The sequence below is a fragment of the Panthera tigris genome, chromosome B4 (assembly GCF_018350195.1).
Source record: "Panthera tigris isolate Pti1 chromosome B4, P.tigris_Pti1_mat1.1, whole genome shotgun sequence".
NCBI lineage: Eukaryota > Metazoa > Chordata > Mammalia > Carnivora > Felidae > Panthera > Panthera tigris.
The window spans coordinates 79,377,826-79,398,409 of record NC_056666.1 but is presented as its reverse complement, the minus strand read 5'-3'; the positions used below and the strand labels follow the sequence as shown (position 1 = coordinate 79,398,409).

General features: G+C 53.1%; 1 protein-coding gene across 1 annotated transcript; it reads right to left on the bottom strand.

Moving 5' to 3' along the window:
- Nucleotides 1-7,050: 7,050 nt before the first annotated feature.
- HOXC13 (homeobox C13) lies at nucleotides 7,051-13,738 on the bottom strand. The gene is made up of 2 exons (XM_042990836.1): nucleotides 13,006-13,738; nucleotides 7,051-7,480 (listed from the first exon to the last, which is right to left on the bottom strand). Exons 1-2 carry the CDS (start codon nucleotides 13,736-13,738, stop codon nucleotides 7,224-7,226), a joined length of 990 nt encoding a protein of 329 aa, XP_042846770.1. The 3' UTR covers nucleotides 7,051-7,223.
- Between the last annotated feature and the right edge of the window lie 6,846 nt (nucleotides 13,739-20,584).

The following is a 20,584-nucleotide window of genomic DNA, read 5'->3' as shown; positions in this document are numbered from 1 at the left end:
AAAAAAAAGGGGGTGTGTGTGTGACTTGAAGATTGTTGCTGTTTTCGACCAGAACACTGCGCAGGCAGCAAGGTCTCCAGGCCTCCAGGCCTCCGTGCTCAGCCGCTATTGTTGGTGTGAGGGATGCCGAGCTGAGCTGCGCGGAGTAATCATTAGTCCGTGTGGGGCAGAGGCTTCTGCCCATTCTCTTTTACTCTTCCAGATGACTCCAGTCTCCTCGAGAGGGGACCCCAGGAGGAAGGCCTCAGCCTCCCCGTGTCCCTCCCTAGTTGGAAAATCTCAGGCCCAGAGCCCGGCACGCTGCCCTCCAGCCAGGCCGCTGAGCACACAGAGCCGCGGCCACAGGGCGGCAGATAGAACGCTGGGGGAAATGAGAACGGAGTGAGGGCTTTCTTCTTCCAGTGTCTCCCAGTCGGATCCGGCCCCAACTGAAAAGGCCACTTTCCCCAGGTTTCGGACTCTGTGGGCAGTGGCACACGCACACATCCCTCCTGGTTCCGTGCAGCTGGCCCTGCTTCCTCTCAGGGAGAGCCGCCGAGAACCACCAGCCACGTTCGCATCCCGGGTCCAGCTCCTCGAGGCCCATCGTGAGCCTGAGGGTTTTCAGGATGCCGGCGAGGACCCAGGCAATCCCAGTGCTCCACCGCTGATCTGTCCACCTTCAGGGAACCCAGCCACACACGCAGCTCGGCCCCTGCCTTAACCCAAGCTCCCACGAACAGGCCCCTGAGCGCCGCGCCCAGCCTGGGTCCCCGGGGCCGGCGGGAGGCTCGGGTGCGAAGCCTCAAATTTAAAACCGGCCTCGGCGGCGGGAACCGACTGCGGCTGAGGGAGGGGGACCTGGAGGGACTCGCAGCTCAAAGCGCCGGGTAGCTGCGTCTAACCGAGAGTTTTATCCAGCCGCATTTCACAGCCCACATGCAAAACTATAATTGGCCAGACCCAGGCTCTGGAACCGCGGAGCGATCTGTGCGTCCGCTCGCCCGCACATTCATCAAATCACAAGGTTAGTGGAGGCGGCCTGCCTGCTGGCCCCTGAGCCACGGGCTCCTGCTGTAGCTGGCCTGACTCCACCATGCCCCGCTCATTAACTCAGGGGTTAATTATAACTGAAGGCTAGGACGCGGCCCAAGGCTCTCCTTGAAGACCCGAGGCAGTCCTCGTGCTGCGGCGCACCCACCAGCTGGCCCCCGCGCCTCCTGTCTGCATCCCTCCCGCGTCCGCGCGGGCTCGGGTGACAGGGGCCAAGCGGCTGCGGGAGGCTCAGGCCACCGAGGAGCGATTGCTAGCTGCTGTGATCTGGCTCCCCCACCGACCCCAGGTCAGAATTATTCGGCGCGGTGCTGCCTTCTCCACGGTCAGTTGAGAGGCCTCGGTGGCCCAGTTCAAGGTCACTGCCTAGTTTGCAGAAAGCGGTTCTGCCGCGTATGCAAATGAGTCAGGGCCTGGGCCCCCGATGGGGGGTGTGTTGGCACTGAGCGGGCGGGGATAGGGGAGAGGAAAAGCGGCCGATGAGGAAGGTCTGGACCCCCATCCGACCCTTCAGACCTCTCTATTTCGTTCCTTTGGGGCGGGTCCGCCTTGGTTCAGCATCTTTGTCGGGTTCAGACAAGGCTGAGGGATGGAGGTAGGGGGACTCCGTCTCCTCTTTCTTCCCTTCCCTAACTACTCCATGGGTCGGAGCCCACCTTGGTTCCCAGTCACCCCTCCGGGTGTCCAGGACTTAAGAAGAAAATAGGGAGACCCCTTCTCCAGGTGCTGCTTTCTAGGGATCTGCAGCCTGACGGGAAGAAGGGGGGGAGGCTTTAAAGGAACCTTGGGTGAGGGGCCCAGTCAGGCTTTCAAGCTCACACAAGAGGCCTGGGGTCAGCCGCGAGCTTCCTTACCTCCTCTAATCCTTCTGCGGCATCTCTGGGCCCGCTCCCACCACAATGGCCACTCAGGAAATGAAGGGGGGGGTCCCAAGCGGGGACATCTGGAAGACCATGTCTCCACCTCTCACCTGAGCATCCCTAAATGGGCCCTCTTCCCCCCTTTTCTCCGTTCTTTCGGCGCACCAATGGTTAAATAGTTTCGCGGCTCTGACATTTTCCCCCTCCGCCAGCAGAGGATCTCCTCCGCCTAGTGAATTACTGAGTGTCAGGAAAGGTGTGGGGACCAAGTTAAAAAAAAAAAAAAAGAAAGAAAGAAAGAAAGAAAAAAACCACTCCCATCAAACGCCACACCCACAGCCGCCTGCACCGTATCCGGGAGCCCAGGGCCTGGTCTCCGCGACCTCGAAGCTCGGTAAGGGGTGAGGACTACCCGAGTGCCCTCTGCCCCACAGCCAGCGGCTCGCAGTGACCATGGCTTCTCGCCAGGCCTAGCCCTGGGGAGAGGCCAAGACATGCCTGGGGTCTACTCTGCCCAGCCATCCACTGCTTCCCAAATCCAAGCCCCAAGTCCAGGGCTGGGAGGGGGTAAAGGGGGGTGCACGGGCGGACTGGGGTGGGGGCAACCGGCCCAGGGGGCGGGTGGAGGTTGGAGACTGTGCTGCGAATCTCGAGGCTGGGCTGGAAGAGCGGGAGTCTACTTACCTTTGGAGACAGAAGAGGTTCAGAAGGGTGCGGGGCGGGGATTCTCAGCCTCTAGAAACCTTCTGGAAGCCCCCTCCCCAAGGCCGCCGCCGGCCCAGCCTGGTATCTGAGAAGGGCGGGGCGGAGGAGGCGGAGGGAGCGGCCAGCGGTAGGCGCGCGGGAGCTGAGTTGCAGAACATCTCTGGAGAGGCCGCCTTTTATGGGCGTTATTAGCGCCCCTGTCTAGACTGGAGACGACACCTCCTCTGTGTGTAAACAGAGGCGGCGGGCCCTGGCGGGAAGAGGGATGGCGCGTCAAGGGGGCGAGCGGCCCTCCCCTTCTCTGGCCACCGGAAGATCAAGGCCTTTTCCACCCTGCCCCCCTTCCCTGTGTTCCCTGTGATGTCAAGGTCAGAAAGACCTAGTCACGGTCAAGGCTAAAAGAGGAAGAGCCTGGTTGGTTGTGAAAAAGCTCTGGCCCCCTCCTCCTCCCAGAAGCCCCTCGCTCCCCAGGGCCCCTCAATCCTCCACCAGCACAGGTCTGGATACACATCTGCCCGAACCAGCACTTGGAGTTTTTTTGAGGGGTGGGCTCCCGACACCATTCAAGTCGGACACAGGTGGATCCTAGGGTGGGGAGCTCGTTTTTGAACAGGGGGACCTGCCTCAGGGTTCCCAGCTCCAATCCCTGAAAGATGGAGACTGGCCCAGGGACTGCCCCTGCCTCACACCCACACTGGCCTGCTGACCCAGCCGCCTGTGGATCAGCCTCAGGAGCAGATGGTTTGGAGACAGTCGTGGAGGGATCCCCCTGAGAACTACTGGCCTTGCTCTCTCAGGTGGGTTCTTGGCTGTGGGACTACCGGCTAAAAGGCCTATTCTGCTGGCCCTGGGTCTGGGGACTAAGATGTGGGTGGGGAAGGGTTTTTCCCTCAAGCCCAGGAAAGGATCTAACTGAGACTTCCCTGGCAGCCTGGTAAAGTGACCTCCAGATGGAGAGTCCTGTGGGGTTCCAACCCAGCCAGGTTCCTTAGTCCTGGACGGGGGGACAGGGGGAGGCATGGGGAGTGGGGAGTGAGACTGGATCATGAGAAAGATCGCAGGATCCTCAGTCCCAGAGGAGAAAGGCTGTTGTCTGTTTCCAGGGGAAACAGCCCTTCACACCTCCTGTATCCCCTTGCAACCTAATGTGTATTGCAGCCTCTCACACCAACACTAGGAGACTGGCCTTGGAAAGAAAGGCTACTTATAGATTTGAATAAAGAAAAGAAAACACACCCTACACTCTGAGATAACAACATTCCTACTTACATGCTTGCACACACACAAGGGGCAGTGAAGGCTGAGGAAATTCTCCACTCGTCAAAAGCTCTACACACACACACACACACACGTGGCTGCACACGAGTGTGCACATGCACACATACACCTTCACAGGAATGTCTCACTGAGTCCCCAAAGACAGTGCCAATTCTTGGAGGAAGAAAAGTTAAGGGACCAACACAATCGGGAAAAGAATAATACATCTTCCCAACTTGGCCTCCCCAGAACACACACTCACAGGATACTTGTCTCACACAGGAATGGCCATTCTCATGCTTGCTTACTCTTATGGGAGAGGCATCTCCAAAACAGATCCAGGCACGATAACCCTCCAAAACCCATCCAGGCACATCTAATCCAGGGCGGGAGAGGGTCCTAAACACCCTGGCACACTGGGGCTCCCAGGGTCTCAAGGAACTGCAGTCTTTGCCTGGGTTTCCAGTGTCCCCAGGAGTCTGCCTGAGCTTCCTCCTTTTTTCCATCGCCCCCTTCTGGGGCTTTACGGAGGGTCCCTCTGTGTGGGAAGACTCGCTCATAGGTGTGGGTTTGCATGCAGAAGTGGAGAGATCCCTTGGAGAACTCCAGACTTCTCTTTTCCCCCAGTCTCCAACTTCCGCTTCTCTGGCTGTCATGGGACTAGCCAATGTACCCTTAACTCAAGAGGGATGGGGGCCCATATCAAGAGAGCCCCAGGCTTCTTGTCTACTCAGTCCCTTTTTCTGACACACATTTAGTCTTCGCCTCTTTCCACCTCAGGAGAGACTCGGGGTTCTGGGAAGATGTTAAGGTGGTGGGTGGGGAGATGGAATTCAGAACCAGCCTTATTCTTGGGAGGTTCACCTATTCCCCCCTTAACCCCCCACTTCCCAGCATGTGATTCTTTGATGGCTAACCCGGAGTTGAAATGGAGTAGAACAGGACCAGGACCGGCCGCGGCATCAGTAGCAGAGGCTCTACCAAGAGTGAATTCTTGAGGCTCTTTGTCTGTGAGACTCCGTGGCGTGTGTGTGTGTGTGTGTGTGCGCGCGTGCATGTGTCTCACTGCCAGAAACGTTTATTTAAATAAAATTGTAAGAATTTCAGCCATTGGGCAAAGGGAGATCGGAGAACTCTGATTTCCAACCCAACGCCTCCAGTCTTTCTGTGTCTCAGGAGAGAAAAAAATATTATATATAAATAAAAATTGCTGCAGTAAAGATTTAATCTGAGATAACATTGTTTTAGGCTATACTGCTTTTTAAAAGTCTCTTAACCTGACAACTTAACGATCTCATTAACTCCGCCAGATAGGGAGATAGGCACGGACGGACGCGACGGGGGAAACAAATTAGTGGCAGAGTCCACGCGGCTCCTGACTGCCTGGAAGACTGTGGTTCCCAGCAAGGCTGGAGAAGGAAAGTGGGGTTGGCTTAGTGAACTGCAGGACCAAAGGGTCCTATCGGCCTGATGTCTCGGCATAGATTGATGGAAGACAAAAGAGAGCAGCCCAAGAACGCTGAGCTTGCGGGCTACACGCCAGCAGGACAGGCTGTGCAGGCCCTTCCTAGCCCCAGCCCTGAACCGGCTACCCTTCTGGGGGCAGGAGGGCCCCTACCACCATCCGCTACCGCCACAGCATCCAGCTCCAACTGGGTGCTTGCTGCCTTCTCACCTCCTAAATCCAGGCCTGACCCCCAACTATTAACCGAGGTCAATGGCAACGTACTTTTCTCACTCACCTGCTTCGGGGCCTTCCCAGTTGCTAATCACACCCATTTCTTCCCAACATACACTCATCTATTCTGAGGACGGCGTTTTTCTCCTGTCTAGATCACATCAACAACCCAAGTAACTCACTTTAGAAATGTAAGCGGAACAAAATAGGAGTTTGGAATTTACCCGGCTGGGGGTGATGTCTACATTCCTCCCCTTGCTCGCCCGGGCTGAGTCAGGGTATCAGGGATGGCCCTGACGAGCAAGAGGACAGAAGCATCTTCAGAAGGAATCTGAGCGATAAAATCAAGGCAAAAAAAAAAAAAAGATTTTATTTTAAAAACAGGTTTGTGGGGTTCTTTTTCTTTTTGCATTCAGTACGTTGTCATTCAGACATCACAATACTATATACAGATACACACATTTTAAAAAAGCCTATTTCTGATGAACATTTCAAAAGAACACTGTTTTGTAATGCACCAGTGGGAAGGGAGAAGGTGAGGGGCCTCCCCCCCCTCAGCAGTGAGTTGGCCTTTGAGGAGGGAAATGTTAGGCGGTGTCTATATTAGCTGGTTAATTGGGGGCTGGTTATTTTGGCCTTCTGGAAGAAAACTGCTTTCCTCTGGACAACCAGTAAAAGTGAAAGTGTGAGGCTGCCTCCTCAGCTATGGCCTCCATGGAAGGGCAGCTGGAGAGGGGCTGTGCTGGGGGACCCACTCTCCATCCCATTGGAAGAGAAGTTTGTCCTTTCCTTAGAAAAACGTTCTGCTTCTGTGCCTGGCCTGATCCCCAGTAAAGAGGGAGAGGGAGAGAGGAAGGGGAGAGAGGAAGGGGAGAGAGAGAGAGAGAGAGAGAGAGAGAGATTTAGCAGCGTGGTTGGAGTTTCCATCTCCTTGGATCTCTGCACGTTGATGGAGAGCAGAACACAGGAGGCAGTGGGGACTCCAGAGAAATTCAGCTTCCTGGTTGAGGTGGGGGCGGGCAGTTCCCCCACCGATTCCAGCTTTTGTTGAAACAGGGAAGAAAGAAAACCTACGCGCTGTCTGTACTCCAATCACGATGCCAGATCCCTAACAAGTATCATTAATATTAACGCGACTTTTAAAATATGCACAGAAAATCTTAACTGGGAAATCTTGCCTAACTAAGGAGCGCGGGAGGGACTGGGAACAGGAGGAGGAACTGGGGGGGATGGTATGAGCTCACCAGGTCCTGCACCGAGGCCCCACCCTCAGGAGGGTCATCAACCTGCCTGGGCAAAGGATGAGGCAAGAATGGGGTCATTCGGGATCCCCCAACCCTGCTTTGGTTGGAATGATCGGGCTCTCTGCTGCCATTAGGTTTTCTGGCAAGCCAAGGTCGAGGGCAAAGGGATGTGGAGGCAGTTAGCCTTCCTCCCACAGCCCACCCACACCCACCTCCAAAGCTGTAGAGGCTAGTAGGTCCCATCTGCATGGGGGTGGGGGTTGAGGATGGGGTGGGGAGCAGGGGGCTGCGGAACTCGCCCTCGGATCCTCTCTGCCTCCCGCGACGCGGTTACTCTTTCTCGTTAACATTAAATATTCGTCCGCACCGGCGAAGCGTCCATCGGTGGGTTCGGTTATGGTACAAAGCGGCGACATAAATAGATGGGGCGGGTGGCCAGATGGGCGGTCAGGTGGAGTGGAGATGAGGCGCTTTCGATTTGCTGACCACCTTCTTCTCTTTGACCCGCCGGTTCTGAAACCAGATGGTGACCTGGCGCTCCGAGAGGTTCGTGGTGGCAGAGATGCGCCGGCGCTTCTCTTTGGTGATGAACTTGCTGGCCGCGTACTCCTTCTCTAGCTCCTTCAGCTGCACCTTGGTGTAGGGCACGCGTTTCTTGCGCCCTCGCCGATAGCTGCTCACCTCGGGCTGTAGGGGAACCACGTCTGGGGGGAGAGAAAGAAGGCGGGCGGCAGGAAGTGAGTCGTGTGTCTGGACCCTGGACCGACCAGGCTGTGCGCCCCAGGTTGCACCACCGTGTAGATGCAAGGTTGCGGCAGGGATTCCAAGGGGACAGAGGGATTGCCCCCCAGTCCTTTGTGCCTCTGTTATGAGCAAGGCCACCGCTAAGGCGAGGTCACGGGTGTGTTGCCCCTAATGCCAACTTGAAAAGAGGGGAGGGGGCGCCAAAAACTTGGGAATCGAAATAAATAACATTTTCAGGCAATGTTTAAAAAACAAGTGCAAAAAAATCCATGATAAACAAAATCACAAATTTTAAAATAAACGTGGGACCAGTAGTACTGATTTTTTTCTTTTGCCTCCGGCTCCAATATGGCTCTGCACAGCACTCATTATTAGACTCCTGTACCTGTAAAAGGGTCCCTACAAATTCCACCCTGGTCTGAGGGTCTAGAGGATTGCAGGTATTCAGGAAAATTCCTCCTTCCTGCAGTTAGATTATTTGGGCAACCATCAGTATAGACTGTGCCATTATCAGGGGGAAAATGTTCTGTTGTGTGTTTGAGGGAGAGCATGGCTGAGAGACAGCTTCGGTGGGCACAGACCACCAAGTGGGGCCTCATGCCTTTGGTCACTGCCTCTACCCTAGGAATCGGAGACCTGTACGAAGAGGTAGAGAAGAAAAGTATCCAGGTGAAGCCAGCCTGCCTGGGAGCCCATCGCTCTAGAAGTCCAATGTTGTGAGCCATTTAACGACATCCAAGGTAGGAGGTCCTGGACCTGAGTTGTAGGGAATCAGGCCCCTGGAGGTAAGGGGTCCACACCCCAGGGTCTGCCCACCAAAGGAAGTACCAGGAGAGACCTCTGGGCTAAAACCCACTGTTCACATAAGTCTTCTACAAAAAGAACTCAGTGCCCCTCCTCTTGCCCCTACAAGTGTCCACTCACCAAGACAGCAAATTCTGCTCCAAAGACCTCTCCTCTCCATTCCTCCAAAGTTGAGGGAAACTGTGGCCATCGCATGCAGGAACACTAACCTTAAACCCTAAGTACCTTGTTATCCCAACCACTGCTAGTTCAATTTCTTTATGCTCTGTGAATTTCCCAGGAACTAAGAACAATAGATTTCACTTATATCCCCCTTCCACTCCACTCTCATCCCTGTTAATAAAAAGGTCATGGCAACACTTTCAAGGGGAAGTGGGGAGTGGGGGGGGGACTATCTGAATAATTCACCCCTCAATTTAAAAAAAATGTCATTGTTAGACTTCTTCAGGTAAAAGCCAATGATGAGGACTGAATATTTGAGGACCCCCCTTCATTCTTAGTGCCCTTTGGAAGTAGAGAGGTAGTCCAGAACATAGACACAAAGCTCTTCCTGAAATGCTTGTTCTCACCCCACCCTCATAAAACACCTTCTCTACACCATTGCCATTGGGTCTGCTCTCATCCAGGAATACTTGTCTACACAGGCTGGAAAGAGAAGAGGGTCACAATCAAATGCAGTGGGAAATAAAGCACTCAGGAAGAATATGTGAAAAGGGGGGTTCCAATGGCCTGGTTTAGCTGTCGTCATGATGCCAATTTCTCAGGAAAATTGTTGGACTTGTCACCTGTGTCTGCCTATGTAGGAATGGGCCAAGGCTTTTTTTAAAAAATCTGAAACACAAAACAACTTCACTTTCACAGAGCTCCTTTGGGTTTAAAAAGGATTTTTTTGCACCAGATAATCTTTAACCATCTCTCAGTGCTCAAATCTGTTTTACTCTTACAGAGGTAGCCATGATTCAGGAGATGGGTGATTCTGGGACAAGAGTAACATGAAGACAGTAAGTAGTGATACCATGAGGTATCTGTCTTTAAAAAAAAAATAAATCCTTAGAACATTTTTTTCAGGTTTATTTTTATTAAGCCCAACTTACAAGATGAGGAATGTGACGCTTAGAGTGGGTAAAATGACTTAAGAAGCAGAGCCAGATTTTAAGCCGAGATTTTCTGACTCGACATCATGATGTAGTATGTTCTGAAATGGAAATAGCCTATCTTGTACAATCCAGCTCCAAAATACCTCCTTTTCACTGGAGAGCAAAATGAGATAAAGTGGGTTTCGGTTCCTGAATTAACCAGCTAATTGTCCTTGATTTTTTATCTCATTTTCTCAAAATGCTCACAGTTACCTTCCCAATTTTGGATCCCCTAAACCCAACTCTAAATTTCTGATGAGGGTCAATCAACACAATCCTTAAAAATCAGTTTTGAAAAACAGATAACTGGTCTAAATTGGTTATTTTTCTCTATAGGATGCCGAGGCTTGATTTGCCCAAGTGTTTAATGGATCTGACCAAAATGTTGGTTGTTTTGGCCTCCTGGAAAAATACGTTCAGTCTTGCCTTCTCAAAGAAGCCTCCTTTAATTGTCTGCTGTCTTGTCTGGAAAGGAATTGGGATCCACAGATGTAGAAACATCTGGAAGTTTAGACCTCAAGTTGTGTCTATGCTGCCTAAAGTAAGTAGGGGACTTGGTTATTAATTTTACGATCAGGCCTTCCCTAACCTCCCTCCAGAGCATCTACACACACACACACACACACACACACACACACACACACCACTTCATACCTGAGGATCTAACAGACACCTTTGAAAAGTGAATAAAAATCAGATCAATGCTCAGCTCTAGCTTACTCTTGGGGTCCTGTGTATGGTTCCTACTGCCCACTGGCTCTTGACCACCCACTCTTACAACAGAGCTCTGCGCCCTGTAGAGGACTTTGTCCAGCCAGGAATCCTAGCTCCTCTTCTCAACCATAATCCAAAGCTTATCAGTAGGGACTTCCAATATGACCCAAAGAACCCACTATTTCATTTTATTGGTCTCCCCTAATCCTATCTGACTCTGTCTCTCCCTGTCCTCTCTGCCCCCCACCCCCAATTCTGATTCTATCTTGGAATTTTTGCTGATTCTCTTCTGGAATTTTTGCCTCTCTCTGTTTAAAAAAAAAAAAAATCTATCTCACCATAGGAAGGAAGAAAAAAAAAAGAGCAATAAACAAGGGTCTCTATAATTGGGGGAAGGAAGAAGCCACAACACATCTTGGCCCTAATTATCTGGATCTTTCTGAACAATTGACTCCATATCCCACACCAGCCCAGACTGCCATAGATGAGGTTTCTCAGAGCCAGAGGCGCTAAAGAGAGACAGTAGTGTTTATGCCTAGATGCTGCCGGAAAAAACCACAATTGCATAGACAGAGTTATCTGGAAATCTCACTACTTCTAAAAGATCTCTGTGTGGGTAGAAAGGTGGAGGGTGTCTGAAGATAATTTCTTTTTCATCTGCTTTTTTGCCTGGACGTCTGCACTCACTGAGATACACCAGCCTGGTTCTATTTCTACACAGGGAGTGTGTGAGCCCATAGCTGCTGAGACACAGTGGGTTTTATATCCATTTCCATGCCGTAATTTGCAAGTGTATTAAATCTCAATTGGGCTGTATTTTTTTTTATTTCAAAGATATTTTTCTCTAGGAGGCTATGATCAAAAAGTGTTTATTCTGAGCAGTTTCCTGCCCCCCCCCCCCGCCCCGGGAATCTTTAAGATGTATATTTTGCTCAAAGATATTTCTGAGCTTCTCTCCAATCCTTCACCCCCACCTCCCTCCACATACACAAGGATGCCAGAGTATCCTTCTCTTCACCTCTCTAAGCTAAACCCATTGCCCATTGCTCTACACCTGTGCCTCTGCCCACAGTGGGCCAGGTGGCCATCTGCTCCCCTGCCCCTTGGCCCCTTGGCATGGCCTACCGGCTCCCCCTGCTCCAGGAATTCCTGCTGGACCCCTGTCTCCAAAGGAGTTTTCCATTTGGGTGAGATGGAGAATTAAAGGGCCGTCTCTCTGTAATACATGATTGTATACTTACATGTGAATTGCCTATCGTCTAGAAATGTGTCATCATGTGTTTCATATTAGGTAGTTAATAACAGAAATTATTCTATAAAAATATTATGGCCAATACAGAGTCGGTAACGCATGATACCAACGTACTAAAATTCTATCATCCTGCAATCTTCTGGCAGCCAGAAATGGGGTGTCTAGTGTGGGTCCCACCCTGATATTCAGTTGTGTTATACTAAGTAATCTCATAATATTTGCAAGAATGTTAGTTTCTATACTTTTTAACACCATTCAGTGATATTTTTTTTCACCATCTGCCCTTTCCCCAATCCCGGATGCAGAGGAATTTTCAGGCCCACCCTTAGGAGGTCTTCAGATCTATAATTCCCGGTGAAAATGTCCCTGGGCTCACATGTAGAGCCGGAGGCCCCTTTACATAGTATGGGGAGACATTTGTGGCTTCTCTGGGCCCCCCAGGACTCCTGTAGGCAATAGAATGGAGCCAGTCAACCCTCTCCCACCAGGCTCTGCATACAACTAGAGCAGACTTAGGCTCTGGATATGTAATTTGTCAGCACAGTGCTGAATCCTAAGCTCCTGATGTGAATTTGACAAACCTGGAACTGACATTTCTCATCTGGGGAGTGGTGAGGATTGCAGGATCCCCTCTGGTTCAGTAATAGCCTCAGTTGAAAAACAAAAACAAAAACAAAAACAGGACACTGGTAAATCCCCAGCACACACAGGCAAAGACTTAGGGGTCCCTAACCCGGGCCTGGATCCCAGCTCTATCCAGCACAGGTCTTCCGTCCCCTACTTCTCATCCTCATTCCCCTTTATCTGTGTTTGAAACATAGAAAACTCTCTTTCTCCCCGACATTTGGGAGAGTTTGTGGGGGAACACCCACAGGATTTGAGCTCAGTATGCCAGAGAGGCAAAGAAAATTTTCTATCCCTGGAGAGAGATGCAAACTCCCTTTTCTCTACACCCTCTCTAGAGATTTTAGTTGGGATCCCTTCATGATCGGGACATTCGTGGCGGAATTCTTAAAATAAATCAATGAAAGAAAATATTCTGCATTTCTTTAGAACCGGCAAATTAGACCCCTATCCAAAAAAACAAAAACAAAAAAACCTGTCTAGTGCCTGAACGATCTTGAAAATTCAGGCGAGGTAGTTCTTATTACCCTCCCCCCCCCCAATTTTCGGTGAGTTGAGGGTTTTGTCCTGGTGGTTTCAGATTCCAAAGCACCCAAGGCCCACCCCACCCCCATTCCTGGCTGGAAGCGGGCTACGGGGGGCCAAGAGCCGCGCGTGAGACTGGAGCAGGCTGGGGGAGGAGGAGGCGAGCTCCCTACCAGAGCGGAGCCGGCGGCCCGGCGATCGGGCGCCTCTGATTGCTTCACTCTCGGCCGGGCAGCTCCGGGGAACGTGTCGGAGCAGATTTCTTCCCCGGCGCATTCCTCAGCGCAGCTCGCCGGGCCGGCTCCATCGGCAGCCCAGCAGAGCCGGCGCGCCGGAGCCAGACGGCGGGGGTGGCTGAGGCGCGGAGCCCCGGGGCAGGCGGGGCGGGGAGGGGTCCCTGGCGACGGCGGCGCTCGGGCCCCTTCCTTACCTGGAAAGGGAGACTTCCAGAGGTGGGCGGACTGCGACTGCTCCTTGGAGCAATACACCTGACTGTCCCAGCCGTTGGAGAGAGCCCAATGCTGGTAGCCTTCGACGGGGATGAGCGCGTCGTGACGCGGCTCTGGGTGCCCGCTGATCCCAGGCACCACCGACACGTCCAGGTAGCCGGGCATCGCCTGGTAGGAGCTGGCGAAGCTGGGGTAGAAGGCGAACTCCTTGGCCCTGGAGGACAGGTCGTCACCCGGCAGGGCGCCCGATGGCTCCGGGTATTTATCACCCGGGTGGTAGGCGCAAGGCTTTTGCTGCAGGTTCACGTTGTGCGACAGGCGGCAGCCGTAGTAGCTGCCACCGAACGGGTAGCCGTAGCCCAGGGTGGCGCTGGACGAGGTGGGGGGCGCCGGCGGCGGGGCGCACTGGCGCGCAGCCTCTGGGGCCGGGATGTCCGTGTAGACGGCGCCCTGTGGGGCGCCCAGGGGAGCCGGCGGGCGGCCCAGCACGGGGTGCGGAAGCAGGTCGCGGCAGTGGCTGGCCGGGCAGCTGCTGCCCAGCCCGTCCATGCTGGGGGCTTTGCCGGGGCTCGCTCCGCTGCAGCCGCCCCCCGCGCCGCCCGCGCCGCCGCCTCCCCCGCCGCCTCCTCCGCTGCCGCTCTCCGCCGCGCTGTCCTCATAGACGTACATAAGGCTCTCCGGCCAGCGCGGATGCAGGAGCAGCGAAGTCGTCATGACATGATCTGCTCGAGCTTTTTAAAAACTCCACTTGCCAGAGGCTGCGAGCTAGGGAGACACCTCGCTCTCTTTTCCCCTCCCCCATCCCTCCTCCCTTTCCTCCCTTCCCCTCCCCTCCTCCTCCGGGTGCTTCCACCTCCCTCCCCACAGTCCCTCTACGCATGCGGGGACACTTCATTAAGAAATCCGCCGTCTCCCGCCCGACTCCCCTCTGCACCCCTCCCGCGCCCGTGTGACGCGACCGGTGCACGTGACGCCGGAGCCAGGTCTCCTGGGGTTCCCACCCCCGGCGGTGGGGCGGGGCAAAGGGAAACTGGTCTCTGCTGATTGGCTCTCAGGAGGGGCAAAGAGGAGGGAGCTGGGAGATTTAAAGGGACAGGGCAACGCCCCCCTGGCAGGCCCGAGGGAGGGAGAGGGAGGAGGGGGAGGCTGAATTTGGCCGACGCAAAGGAGTCTGGAGACGCTAGGACTGTTCCTGGGCGCCTCCCTCTAGGTTTAGGTTTAGATCGTCTGTGGGGAAGACCGACCCCCACCCCAAAAAACGATCCCTGGGACTGGATTGGGGTTGGGGCTAAGGATAGAGGAGAAACTGCCTTTTTTTTCTCTTAATAAATAAACTAGACAGGCGGAAGCGAGCGGGCAAGGCGTGGGGAGCCCTGGTTCTGGCCCTGGCATAATCCCCTGGAGCTCACGGATGGAAAGAACCTGACACCGCGCACCGAGACTTTGGTGTCGGGATTGTATTTCCACTTCCGACTTTCAGCCACTTTCCCCAAAGCCCGGGTTGTCTGAGAGGGACCCTTTTGGCTCCTTGACCGCAGGGCAGAGAGGGCTGGGAGGATGTGATAGCCCCAACCCACGACACAGACACACACACCACTACACGGAGGGGGTGGAGGGATGCTCTCAGGGAAAATGGAGAAAGAATGAAGGGAGGAAAATGAGGGCAATAGAATAGACTGATATTTCAATGTACAATAGAAATAAAAAGCCTCAGAGAGATTTTCAAAGAAAAGGGCAGGGGCGTGGGGGGTAGGGAGTGGGGGAAAGATACGGTCTAGAAAAGCTAAAAAGCCCGTGATGAGAACAAGAGCAAGCACTCTCAGATCGGTGTACAAAAGGAAACGTGGAAAGCGAGACAGGCGGCGGAGCTGCCCCTTTGGAGGGATCCTTCCCAGGCACAACTCAGTAAGACCCCAGAAGGACCGACCTAAGCCCCGGGGCCCCGTCTCCGCCCTCCGTGGCCTGGGCTGATCGGCCTAAGAAGGCCGAGGGGCAGAGCCAGGATCAACACAGTTGTCAGCTGGACAACGCCAAGTTTAGCTCCCACCGCTTTCTTGGGGTCGCTCCTTTTTAGTGTGGAGTGTCTTCATGTTTAAAAATTGCCCCCTATTTCAAAGAAAAAATTAGTACCAACTTCCTGGGTTCCCCCCCCCCAAAACTCCCCTCCTCCTTCCCAGTCTCCAGACTTGGGTTTCCTATGCCTAATTTAGCTCATCAGTAGAGTCACCCCTTTCCAGAGCGCATCTCCGTGGAATTGAGCCAAGTTCCCTTTCAGCACAGGGCCTCCCTGAGGAGAAGAGGTAATAAAGAGAGAGAGGAAAAGAGGGGAGAGGGGCTGCAGCATCTCCCTCTTCCCTGCCACTGCCACAGATTTTAAATGCTGGGTGCTCCTGTCCAGACAGCACACAAGCGGGGGCCGCGTGGTAGCCCCAGGCTAGTCCGGACCCACTGGATCCCTCAAACCTGAGAGCAGATGCCAGGTTTGTACTGAGATCTGGCCCACTGGCCGCCTCCTTTCTCCCTGTAAGGGGAAGGTGGTATTTGACGATGGAGAGCGCCCTGGGGTCGGTGAGTTAAGATGAGAACCGAGGAATCTTTATCAGTGTGATCTTCCTCCGGAAGGGTCACCTCAGCGACTGAAAAATAGGCTTTGGGCCGGGCTGGCAGGAGGAGGAAAAGACAGGAGAGAGGCTTGAAACGTATGCTGCCTTCGCTTGAAAGTGTGTTGAGGGCAAGGATGGTGGAGGGAGAAGAGGGGAGCCAGGGGAAGGTGGGGTCTCGCTGAGAGCCGGCTTTAGGCTAGGAATCTGGCTCCCCTGCCTCAGGGTCCAAGGTCAAGGTAAAACAAGGAGAGCAAACAGGGTCTGGCCAGTCTAGACTGGGTCGTGTGACCTTGGCCCCCATCCGCCTGCTGCCTTGCTGCTGTGGGTGGGTGGCGAGGAGGCCTGCCGGCTGGCAGCCGCAGGTGTAGAGGTAGTGCGGAGACCCAGGCTTCTCCTACTGTGAAGTGCTGGGTCCCGTGGAGAACCCGGAGCTACGTGGACCGGGCTCTGCGGGGCCGCCAGGAGAAACAAAGAGCCTGAACCGCCCACCCCATTCCTGGGGCTCCCTCCCCAGTCCAGGAAAGCTCTAGCTCAATGCCAGCCGCCTCTTCCGCGGACCCGGACCCAAAGACACGCTTCCCCCAGCCTTTGGGAGTAGGGGGCAGGACGGCGGGAAGGATCTGGGTGCAGGGCGGCCCAGCAATAAATAAAATTAATAGTATGTTCTTTTCCAGGTTTATGTAAGGACATTAACTGTTCCTATTGCAGTGAGATATAGATTTAATTAACCCGGCAATTTTACAATTCCATTTATTAGGGGCACGATGCGGCCAAATTTTAGCGACGAGAGGAGAGGGAACCAAAGTCTCCTTCATCAAGAAGACCAGCCAAAGAAGATGTAGGCCCCCCCAAGAGATCTGGGGGTGTGGGAAGGCTGGAGGAAGAGAAAGTCTAGGGCTACGGGGGTTAAAAGCGTCCGGAGAAGTGTCCGCATACTCTGAACCATTCCCGGCTCTTTCGCTGCGTTCCCCAAGACATTTCGCGCCTGAAACTGGTTCCACGACAGTGGCGCGCCGGGAGCGGGGAGGGAGGCGGCTGTGCAGGCGCCTTCGGGCGGGCGGTGAAAAGTAAAGCCTGGTTGGTTAATTAACTTTAAGCCTGGGGTCGCTTCTCCCTCCTCCCCCGAAAAAAAAAAAATGTGGATCTCGCTGAGACACAAATAAAACCAAATTAAACACTCCAGGAGAATGTGCACCACTGGAAACGTAGTAATTACATCTCCGAGGCGATCCCGCCCTAGAAAGCCGGGCGCTGAAACCCTCGGCCCGGCACTCGCCACCCCCCCCCCCCCCAACCACCGCACCGCCACACCTCGCCCGCCGGGCCGCGTGGATGGGGCGATGGAGCTGGACTGTGGAGGAAGTTTAGAGGAAATCAAGAGAAAGGAAAAGAAATGTGACTCCTCGGTCTCTCGCCGAGCTGCCGGTGTGGGAGTAAAGATGGAGCGTTTCATTAAATCAAAGGAAAATGGAAAATAGCCCCTCGGCCCCCGTCGGGAAGACCGGGCTCCGCTCTGGGGCTCCGCTCTGGGGCCCCTTTCTCAAAGGGACTTTTTTTTTTTTTTTTTTTTTTTTTTGTCAGGGCTGGGCGGCGGAGCCACTCTGTCCTCTGCTTCCTCTCGGGACTGAGTTCCAGGCTCAGCTCAACTTTGAAATTCTTCTTTTCTAAGTCTCTAACGTACAAAGGAGACATTCAGTGTGCCTTCTCAGTGAAAGTGCGTGTGTGTGTGTGTGTGTGTTTGCTCCAGGCCCGTTGATTTGGGTCCGTGTGCAGGCTGTATGCACTGTTCCAGCTCATGCCCTTGTGGACACAACCCAATGTGTTCATGAAGACACCTAGCTCTGGCCAAAATTCTCTGTATGCAAATAATGCTCTCTACTGGTCTGTTTCTCTCTTCCTATACACATTTCATTTGCATGCCCATCCTAGCTACCTATGCCTCCCCCAGGAAAACACTAGGAAAATGAAGAGGCAGATGTTTGTGCCTTTCTGAAGTTGAGGCTGGAATTCCTGGCCCACTGTATTAAAGACAAAGTCCGAGATGTAAGCTGGCAGTGCCTGCGGCAGGAGGGTGCAAGCTTCAAGGGCACATTTGAGTGCTGGGTGTAGCTTAAATGCCAGGCTGGGGAGCAGGGGGAGAGGAATGAAGTTGACGTGTCCCCTGCTCCCAGATTCTTCTTTCTGGAAATTACGCCTCAGTTGATTCCCCTTTCTTTTCTCCTTAATTTCCTCTGTTTCTTTCATATTCCCCAGGATTAAAAAAAAAAAACACACAAAAAACAAACTTGAAGCTCTTAAGCTCCTGCCCCCCCCCCAGTTGTTGTTTTTTTTTTTTTTATGGGAGAAATTCCAGTTTAAAAAAAGGAGGGGGTGGGTTGAGGCTGCTGGAGAACAAAGAGCCTCACCACCATGGGGTCTGGATTCTGGCCCAGACTTGGGGCCTTGGTGGGCGGGCATAGTTTGGGGGGCCCTTTCCTGTCCAGAACACGGGCTGGGCTGCAGAATGGAAAAGGAGATTTGTGGATGAAAGAGGACATAGGGCTTGAACTATCCAGGAAAGAGAGGGATGTTCTGGATGGAGAGGCCACATACAAGAAGGGTTTGGGGAGTTAGAGAAGGTCTATGGGAAGGCACCCCTGAGTGTGTGTCTGAGTGAGACACATGCAGAGAAAATTCCTGGTGGGTTGCAAAGGTGAAGTAGGTGAAGAAGGAAAGAAAAGTGACTGACCCTGAAGCTCCCTGGCCCAGCCCAGTCTTCTCCTCTCCTTTTTCCCTTCACCTCTCTGGGCTCTGGAAGGTTTGGGATGACCCAAGGAGTATGGAGACGCAGATGCCACCTCCCGGGAACCTGGATCCTTCTGGAACCTCCTCTACTTTATTTTTTCCACCCCCACTGCCTGGCCTCAGAAAAGGGCCACCCAGACCTCTCCTCCCAGTATGGGAACTCACCTCCTGGACAGTGGCTGCCATCCTGGTATCTTCCATTTCTATTCTCCCTCCCTGGGCCCCCAGCTTGAGGGAAGATGAGACCAAGATGGCCGAGCATCACTTTGCTCCTAGTTTCCGGGTTTTCCATTCTCAGACCCAACCTTGCCTTGCTCAAGACCCCATTCACTTCCCTCTTTTAGACATGAGGGAAATCCACTCCCTTCTGCTGCCAACTTAAGACCTGTGGTGATGGCCCCGAGTTTGGGGAGCCATAGCAAACATTCCTGTCTGGTCCTGCAAGGATCCACACAGGAGTTCAGGTTCAAGCTGTTATCACCAATCTTTTTCTGGATTCTCCTCCAGCCTGCCCACAATTGTAGACCCTTCCTGGTGGTGCACTGGAGTGGGTAGGGAGATCAGCCCTGTCCATGGCGAACTGTCAGGAAACCTCCTCCAGTGGCCTCCAGGGTCCCTACCCCAGCCCTCTTTCTTCCACTGCTTCCCAGGCCCTGCCCTCCCAGCCTGGGCAAGCTCATCTCAGAACCCCTTCCCAGCCCTCCTCATCTTCTCCTTCCCTAGCGTCATCTCCTTTCTAATCTTCATCCCTCCTACTCCCTTTTCTCTTTCAGCAACATCTCAGCCTGTCACTTGCCCTCTCCTCACCTTCTGCCAACAAAAGACATTCAGAGAATTAACATGGAGTTAAGAAATTCACAAAGTATCTCCTTCCCCTTCTTGCCTCCCCAGAGCCTCTACCCCTACCCCATCCTCTGTTGTGGGAGAGAGCCCTCTGTGCCCATCCCCTCCCCCCCCAAACACCTCCCCCTTTTAGGAAGCCCTTCAGAAACAGACAAATAAAATCTCTCCTGGTTTTAGGGCCTGTCTGCGAGGGAAGTCCAAGTTCATTTTCAAGTTAGACAAGGGAGTGAGGGGGGTGGGGAAGAGGTGGAGGAGTGTTTGCTGGGAGCTGGGTTTGGCTTTCTTGCCGAGATCTAACAAAGGCCCCTTTTGGTCAGACAGCCAACACACCGAATGCTTGGAAAAGGCATTTATCACTTTCAATAATTTCCTCCATCTTTTAGGGTTTAGATTTGGGGCTTCTAGAAAGGAGGCTGACCAGTCTCTCTCCCTCTCTCTCTCTCTCTCTCTCTGTCTAATTTCCAGTTACTTTAAAAGAAGCTATGCAGAAGCTATAATGTTTTTTTCTCAGGACAAGGAGGGGTTGTGGACCCCAACACATCATTCTTCTGTGTCAAAGTAGACTGTTAAACCTGTCCCAAAGAATGACAAAATATAAAAGAGCTGAAAGGTTAGACATTTCACCTCTAACTAGGTGACAGACCCCCTTAATGCCACCGCTGGGAAGCAGAATATGGTGGAACCCTAAGAGGCAGATGGCGGAGGGTACACGTACATTTTATCAGGAGGAAGGGGGGAAATTCCACCCTAAATGGATTACAGCCTCATTCTCCACATGACCAGACACTTTCAGAAGCCACAGAAGAACATAGAGTCTCATCATTCTAATTTGAAAAGAATCAAGCAGGAGACAAGTAACTAAAGGACCTTCAGAAGATGCTTTATCAAAAGAAAGAAAATGTAATTTCCCCCATCTCCAACAAAGATGGAAGTGAAGACCCAAGGACTCAACAAAAGGGGCAGGGTGGGGGGAATAAATCACTCTTGGGTCAAAATAGCCAACCTTGCCTGAGATCTGTGGAGCAGAAAGGCAGGAGGGAGTTTGTGTGTCTGGGTCCTTGGAGCAAGATTCCAACTGGTGGTAATTAATTCAATCTTCCTGAAAAGATGTAATGTGGTGCAGTTTTAGTGACTGGTGGGCACCTATCACTAGGATGATATCCTTGGGGAGAGTCTGCTAGACTTTCCTTCCCTCACTGCCTCCTCCCTCTCACCCAAATTTCCCTTCCCTCGGGAAGTATTTTAGGATCACTTTTTTTCTCTCTCTTAGTTGTGGTGTTGCCTTGTACATTCAGCAAAGTTGATGAAATCTAAAGAACCAGAAAGAACG